The sequence below is a fragment of the Nematolebias whitei genome, chromosome 19 (assembly GCF_014905685.2).
Source record: "Nematolebias whitei isolate Nwh7 chromosome 19, NemWhi1, whole genome shotgun sequence".
NCBI classification, from domain to species: domain Eukaryota; kingdom Metazoa; phylum Chordata; class Actinopteri; order Cyprinodontiformes; family Rivulidae; genus Nematolebias; species Nematolebias whitei.
In genome coordinates this window covers 12,802,467-12,810,764 of record NC_056516.1, presented here as the reverse complement: position 1 = coordinate 12,810,764, position 8,298 = coordinate 12,802,467, and the positions used below count along the sequence as shown (strand labels likewise).

The 8,298-nt window shown below is 41.9% G+C and overlaps 1 protein-coding gene across 1 annotated transcript in view; it reads right to left on the bottom strand.

Annotated features, from left to right (window-relative positions):
- Positions 1–1,639: 1,639 nt before the first annotated feature.
- LOC119426070 (plexin-B2-like) overlaps positions 1,640–8,298 on the bottom strand; it is a 55,179-nt gene continuing 48,520 nt past the window's right edge. The window contains exons 2-5 of the mRNA XM_037693629.1: positions 6,552–6,663; positions 5,883–5,994; positions 5,446–5,547; positions 1,640–1,756 (exon numbers count right to left, since the gene is read on the bottom strand). Of these exons, the coding sequence (XP_037549557.1) occupies positions 1,640–1,756; positions 5,446–5,547; positions 5,883–5,994; positions 6,552–6,663 (443 nt within the window). The remainder of the gene's footprint in view (positions 1,757–5,445; positions 5,548–5,882; positions 5,995–6,551; positions 6,664–8,298) is intronic.

Sequence of the window (8,298 nt, the reverse complement as noted above, 5' to 3'; positions counted from 1 at the left end):
ATATACAGTACAAATAAACTGAATTGAATTGGGTTCTACGCCTCATGTAATTTTCTATGCCTCCTGTAGTCCCTGAAACAGCTGCACCTCCTGCAGTCTCTGAGGTTGCTACACCCACTGCAGATCAGCTGGTTCCATTACCAGCTGCAACCTACCTGGTCTCTATGATCAATGACTTTTCCTGATAGGCTACTGTATTTTTATTTTTAATCAGCTGTGTTGCAGGCACTGTTCAGAAAAAAAGCATTTACTGTACATATTTGTGTATGGTACTGATATGTATTTAATTAAAGTTTAAAAAAATCTTTTTGTGTAAATATCTCATTACAACATGGGACACCCCTGACTTATACACAAGTGTGGCCTATATATGTACAATTGTTTTTTTCTTTTTTAAATGTATTAGGCATGGCTTATATTCAGGTGCGCTCTGTAGTTCAGAAATTACGGTATTCTAAGGTCTAAAAATAAATATTTTGTTGTCTCATAAAAAACATTGTTTCAGCAGTAATACTGCATGGTTAGACTGCATTATATTCAATGTGTAAAAATGTTGTCAAATATTGCAACCAGTTCACTATAGCTGAAAGCATTAACCGGTTATTTTTCTTCTGCTTCTTCTCAGTTTTGTTGAAGTAGTCCTGATGCATGCTCCATAATAATCCAGATAGATCAATTTAACATACATTACAGCAAAGACTGGTTCATCCCAAAGATCCAGTCCCCCGGTACAAACAGAGTAATGTTGTGTATGTTGTTCAGTGTCAGGAGGGCTGTGATCAGTCTTACATCTTACATCGGGGAAACTAAACAGCCACTGGCCAAAAGGATGAACCAGCACAGAAGATCAACATCATCAGGCCAGGACTCTGTAGTTTACACTCACCTGTAGGCCAGCAGTCACTCTTTCAGGGATGAAGATGTTCACATCCTTGATTGAGAGGAACAGTGGTTTGAAAGAGTAGTCTTTACTGAGTCAAGTTTATTGAGTTTATTAAGTTTATTGAGTCTTTCTAGAAGCCATCTTTGTGACAAGAACCTGCCAGTTGTTAAACAGGGGCAGCGGTGTCCAACACCGTCCAACACCCTCTTACAATGTTGTTATTGCTAGTATCACTCAGCTCCCTGTGAATAGTAAACAACCATCAGGGTGTTAATGCCCCTTTCCACTGTACCTTATCAGCATGACTCGACTCAGTTCAGGACGGTTTTGAGACCTTTTCAACTATCACTTTTTCATGGAACCGGCACCCTTTTTTGGTCCCTTCTTCTCAAGGGGACCAAGTAAGCTGAGCCGGCACCAAAATGTGACATCAGAACACTGTCAGCCACTGATTGGTCTGGGGGCGGAGTCACAAGAGGGGTTTGAGAATTTTCACAACATTCGATCCACCATTTGCAATTACCGGTGTTCGATCTTGAGGAGCAATTGGACCTGTTTTTAAGATTTTAAAAACAATAATGACAACACCGTGATCAAATGCTGAAGTACAGGCGTTTTTTGTGCTTGGTGGCCAATGACAAAATTCAGAGTGAGCTTGATGGAGCTCCACTAGTCACCACGGAAGATCCTCCTTCCTGCTGACTCGGGGGTTGGACTCTGGGCCTTGCGTGCTCTGCAGGCTGCGAGCTCCACTGGTCACCACGGAGGATCATACGAGCTGGTGACTGGCAGAAGGCCGTTGCTTGGACCTTGGCCTTGGGTGATCATGAAGGCCCAACCCCGATCCCGGCAGTCGGGCAGACCAGGACGGGTCTGGGACGGAGGGTGGAAATTATTTTAAAAACCATTTTATGTATTAAAAAAAATTGTGTTTTTTTAATCAGTGAAGATAAAAAATAATAATAATAAACTGTGCTGACTTTATCATGCAATCCTGTTTTCACTTTCACTTTCATTATTTTTACGCTGGATGTCCTTCCTGACACAACCACAGACCACTGAGCTACCACAGCCCTCTGTGTGGCGCAGAGAGCTGCTATCTAGGACACCCAGAGGAGCAGATGGTGGGGGCTAAGGGCCTTGTTCAAGGGCCCAGAGTGGAACGAATGAGGGTGGGGGCAGGTGTGGGTGCTTCACTTACCCCACCCACATTTTTGATGTTGTCGTACCGGGGCTTGAACCGGCGATCTTCCGATCACAGACCCACCTTCTCTAACCTCTGTGTATATATATATGTGTGTATATATATATATATATAATTTAATTAGATCATTTTAATAATCTGTATTCTTTTTAATTTACCAGAAACTTCAAAATAAATTCTCACCCTGTACTGAAACCTGTTTAAAGGTCTTGCCGCCACCAGCTGGTAAGGCACATGATGTCAATTTGAACCCCACCCACTGGGACTGGTACTGAAAGCATAATGAAAGGAGCTATGGAAACGCACTGTGTACCGTACCGAGCCAAGTCGAACCGTGCTGTGTCGGTACTAAAAGGTAGTGATGAGTAAATGAAGCTTTTATGAAGCATTGAACCAGTTGGGGGCAGCACGGTGGCACAACTGGTAGAGCTGCTGCCTCTCAGCGAGCAGGTCCCTGGTTCAAACCCCGATCCAGGGGCCTTTCTGGGTGGAGTTTGCATGTTCTGTCCATGCATGCGTGGGTTTTCTCCGGGCGCTCCGGTTTCCTCCCACAGACCAAAAACATGCATGTTAGACTGATTGGTAACTCTAAATTGTCCCTAGGTGTGAGTGAGAGAGTGAATGGTTGACCCGTCCAGGGTGTACCTCGCACAGTGATTGGTGGACATGGGCACCAGCGACCCCCGTGACCCAAAATGGAATAAGTGGGTAAAGATAATGGATGGATGGATGAAATGTGCATTGAAGGGATTTAATAAAAATGTTGCAATGGTATTGTGCTTGTGTAACTGTGGCAGAGTCCGAGTCTTTATCATTCTTAAAATAACGATGAAATAACATCTCCATGTTTGGCACTGAAGTGTCTAATCAGAGGAGGTATCATGATGCTTCAGTTCAGTTGAACACACCAAACACTGCACCTGCACAAATACACTAATGTAAATAAAATAATATTAATTTGAGCCCATACTGATATATGATTAAAATCACATACATCATTTTACTGTAATTATATTAAATACATGGGTTAAATGGATTAGATAATATCTTCCCTGCTGAACATTACTATAACTTTTTTGACATTTAAATACCAAAACCACCTCATCATGAGCAGAATGAAGTGTTCCCACATGTTAGAACAACCTCTTTTCCTGGCTGCCTCTATAATTACTCTATTCAAACTAACAGCAGAAACACACCTACTCTCCAACACATTGCAAACATTTTAGAGCTGTTTCATAGTGTTGAGCTCTCAATTCAAAACTGTCTCAACCTGTCACCTGTCAGAATCGAGACGAGGCGGTGCCAGGGAATCAGCTGTTTGGACCGTGAACCAATGAAGCGATTCATTCTGACAACGAAACAGTTTGTGTTTCGGACGTCACGTGACTTTTTCTGCACCAAAACAGGCTCCGAAGCAGTGGTCCGATGTAATTTTACTGCAGGGTTCGAAGCACGTTTTGAAGCTTTTGTTTCATACTACCATCACTACTCTGGAAACCTCCTTGTGGCCTCCTCAGCTGTCTTCCTCGTTCTCCTCTGTGAATCCCTGAAACTCTTCACGTGGCCTCCTCAGCTGTCTAACGCACCTTCCAACCACATGCACACAGACTGCAATCCACTCTGGACGACTCCTTGTTTGCACAAGATTATTGGAACCAGTCCTCCTCAAGCAACCAATATTTGACCTGTAAGAACCAGAGACAATCTGATTACCGTACTTTTCTCTGTATAAGTCACACTCTTTTGCATAAATTAGCATGCCCTGTGACTTATACAGCGAAGCAACTTATTTATCTCTTCCCCCCACACCACCATATTTATAATTCAATTTTTGGCTGAGATCTGACGATTTCATTCATTCTGACATGGAAAATATTGAACACTATAATTTTCAGCCACTAGAGGGCCATTGACCTATATGGAAAGCCAAGTGTATCATTAATAGGTAAAAGTGGCTATTAATGAGACATTTGGCTTGCCATACCAATCCACCGTCGTCTCGCTCCAGAACTCCTGGAGCAAACATCAAATCAGCTGCATTTCACTGCGACGCTCAGGTGAAATCCAGCTGATTTGACCATTTAAGTTAATTTATTAAGGAAAAGTTCAACTGAGACACACCTTTGCTATGAAGTCAAGCAAACAAATACTAGTTTTTAAGTGTTTATCTTGTTAAATTCTTGTTAAAGTCCTCCCGTGCATGCTCCCGCGGCCATCATTTGGCAGCCAACCGATTTTTGGCACAACACTGGCCCACGTTTCCAGGTTGTCACCGGTGATGCATAATAGATGTGACTTATACGGTGAAGCAACGTATTTATGTTTTTCCCACTTTATTAGACATATTTGGACTGATGCAACTTATGCGGAGGTGCAACGTGTACGGTGGCAAGTACGGTAAGTGGTTTGGTGAAAAGGTACTGAACAAATATCTTACCTGTTGTAGATAGCTTTTGGAACAACCTCAGTTTGAAGAAATGGTTTATGATCAAATTTATGCGCTAAAACAAATTAAATCTGAACAAAATTCTTAGAATTTCATGGAAATGGGATATTATAAACCTCAACAAGTCTGTCAGTCTCTCATGACATAATTAGCTCCATAGAGATTTGTGATTATTTACAAGCCAAATAAAAAAGGCGAAAACAAAACAAATGGACTTGTATTCTGCAGCTGAAAATGATTCATCTCCCACCGGAGGAGCTTCTTCAATTCAGAATTCAGAAAGCTCCCTGGATGGGAGGCCAAACATCTTCAGCTACAGAACAGAAGCCCAGTTGTTTTTGTTATGATTTTTGTTTGTTAGCTTTTTAAAACCATTTTTTAGATTTGCCATGTCTTGGATGACTGATAATCTACACCAGCATGTTATATAGAAGCATAAATAGACTCTAGCTATACTTCCAGCAGCGCTTGGGGTACTTCATGTAGCATGATCAGATTTTGTGATATGAAACCCAATAAGAAGTTTGAGATTGTTTAAAGAGAGTAAAAAAAACCTTTGTCCCCACTTGCACTAACTGTTAACTCGTCATTCTAGTAGGAATTAAACTGTACTCGACAAACTAAGGACATTCAAAAAGCTATCTACAACAGGTAACATATTAACTGATCATAACATTTCCACAAAACGTCACATCAAAAAGCTCTGAACTGTTGCAATAATCCTGGTTAATTAGGTTATGCTAATTATTGTTCAGTGACCAAAGCATTCATGGTTTGAATTATGCACTTGGTAATTAATATTCTTTATGTGTCTGCATTTCTTTGATAGCGGTAGTAAAATAGCCACCACTGATATTTTTCTGTCACAGCATCTGAAAAGCATTCAAATATGCACTTGTGCCACTTTACCTTGTAGTTGTTTAAATTGATTCCCTCAAAACTGATCCGAGTCTTGTAGCCCACAGGGATCAGGACAGGATCTGGGTTCTCAAACCGGGGACACTCTGATCCCTGAAAACATCAAATCAAATGAGACACTCCCACTTTCAATGATTTACATTTTAAATAGGCAAGCCACATAGCAGAGACTCATCTGCAGCGACAGATAAGTGTATCACTGGAACATCTGCTGACTTGTAAATTGATATCCTCCACCCTCAACATTTGCCATGCAAGATGGTGGCAGCTGATAGAGGGATTTGTGTTTTTATTAATTTTCCGGAAGAATGTGCATTGCTCAGGCACAGCATCACGAGATGCTTTTTTAAAAATTCTGTTCTATTTTTGGCAGAGTTTATCTTACATATACCATCTACAATAAAAGTTTGTGCTTTACAACGACTCACCTTACGGTGTCCGATGATGGTGGAACCCGTGATGCTGTCATCCTTGTCGCTGCAGGTGTGGTCAAGTGTATTCCACTGGCACCCCCACGGACTACTAACACATGACAAGCATCTGGAAACGCACAACAATATAGGCTGCTCTCAACAAATATTAGCCAGCACATAGGATTTTTTTTAACAGTTATTGCACAAACACAAATAAAAGCACATGCAAACAAAATCTAAAACATGCAAACGCTCAGGCAGCGAGCGTCCGGCACAAAAATCCATGTTGCTGACAATAAAATGGATCTCGGCAACTTCACATAAGCAAAGCTCATTCATCACACATGCCTCAGCGTGAAAGAAATGAAGAAAAAAGAGTGAGTGTGTGTGTGTGTGTGTGTGGGGGGGAAGGGGGTGGGGGTGGGGGGTCTGGTGAGATCGACTTTCATTTTTTGATTAATGAAAAGGAACCAGAGGCAATTTCCTCAGTTTGGTAATAAAAGGACAGAAAAATGCAAGAGGGGCATTCAAAACTACCATGCATCACAATTTGCAAACAGAGCCTTGATACCTCATCTGTTCATGTGTGGGGATAAATTTACATCAAGGTTGTCAGCTGATGCTGTGTTCAGTGTCACTGTGTGTTTTTGATGAGTGACAGAGCAGAACAACAGTCACACTCACGGTGTGTTTTCAGATTTCCTCACTGTGGCCGCACAATTATAAAACTTGAAATCCCGCATGGCCAGCTCCACAGTCTCGTTGACAAAAATTCGGATAGAAACAGCCACAAAGTCTAAGGGAAGAGTGAAACGAAGAAGAAAAAAATCAGCAAAGGAAAAGCACTTTTCGACAAGGACGACAGGTATCCATTACGAACATAATCAATAATCCAGGCAAGGTATTTAGCCAAGTTGCTAAACCACTGGAACAAATCTTCTTACCATTGTTTATTGGCTGTCAAATAATCAATATAACAAAAATTACAGGCTTCGCATTCCTTGAATGATTGCGTATTGCCTACCAACTTTTATGTGTGTTAAGGCTAAAATGATCTTATAATGAGAAGCGATGAAGTTACAGCCTCTTCGGTCAAACCTTGTAAATGACATTATGTGTGGTATCAATGTCATTTATTATTGCAAGATATCGTATGATCTGTTGGAGCTCAAAGTATGTGTTGAGGAGGACGTTCAGCTACTACCACATGAAGCCTTAGCTCAGTATCTGTAAAACTGACACAGCTATACCGTATTTTCCACCGTACACACAGCACAGCTCTGTAAGTCGCATCAGTCCTAATCAAGGTGCCAGAGTCTGGAGGAAGACTGGGGAGAAGGAAATGCCAGAAGTCCAGTGTGAAGCACCCACAGTCAGTGATGGTCTGTGGTGCCATGTCAGCTGCTGGTGTTGGTCCACTGTGTTTTATCAAGCGCAGGGTCAATGCAGCTAGCTATCAGGAGATTTTGGAGCACTTCATGCTTCCATCTGCTGAAAAGCTTTATGGAGATGATTTCATTTTTCAGCACGACCTGGCACCTGCTCACAGTGCCAAAACCACTGGTAAATGGTTTACTGACCATGGTATTACTGTGCTCAATTGGCCTTCCAACTCTCCTGACCTGAACCCCATAGAGAACCTGTGGGATATTGTGAAGAGAAAGTTGAGAGACGCAAGAACCAACACTCTGGATGAGCTTAAGGCCGCTATCGAAGCATCCTGGGCCTCCATAACACCTCAGCAGTGCCACAGGTTGATTGTCTCCATGCCACGCCGCATTGAAGCAGTCATTCATGCAAAAGGATTCCCGACCAAGTATTGAGTGCATAACTGAACATGATTATTTGAAGGTTGGTGTTTTTTGTATTAAAAACACTTGTCTTTCATTGGTGGGATGAAATATGCTAATTTTTTGGGACAGGCATTTTGGGTTTTCATGAGCTGTATGCCATAATCATCAGTATTAAAACAATTAAAAACCTGAAATATTTCAGTTGGTGTGCTATGAATCTGAAATATATGAAAGTTTCATTTTTATCATTACATTATGGAAAATAATTACCTTTATCACAATATGCAAATTTTTTGAGAAGGACCTGTACGTCGCATCGCTATATATGTCGCATCGCTGTATACGTCGCATCGCTGTATACGTCGCTTCGCTGTATACGTCGCTTCGCTGTATACGTCGCTTCGCTGTATACGTCGCTTCGCTGTATACGTCGCTTCGCTGTATACGTCGCTTCGCTGTATACGTCGCTTCGCTGTAAACGTCGCTTCGCTGTAAACGTCGCTTCGCTATACACGTCGCTTCGCTATACACGTCGCTTCGCTATACACGTCGCCTCGCTATACACGTCGCCTCGCTATATACGTCGCTTCTCTATATACGTCTCATCGCTATATACGTCTCATCGCTATATACGTCTC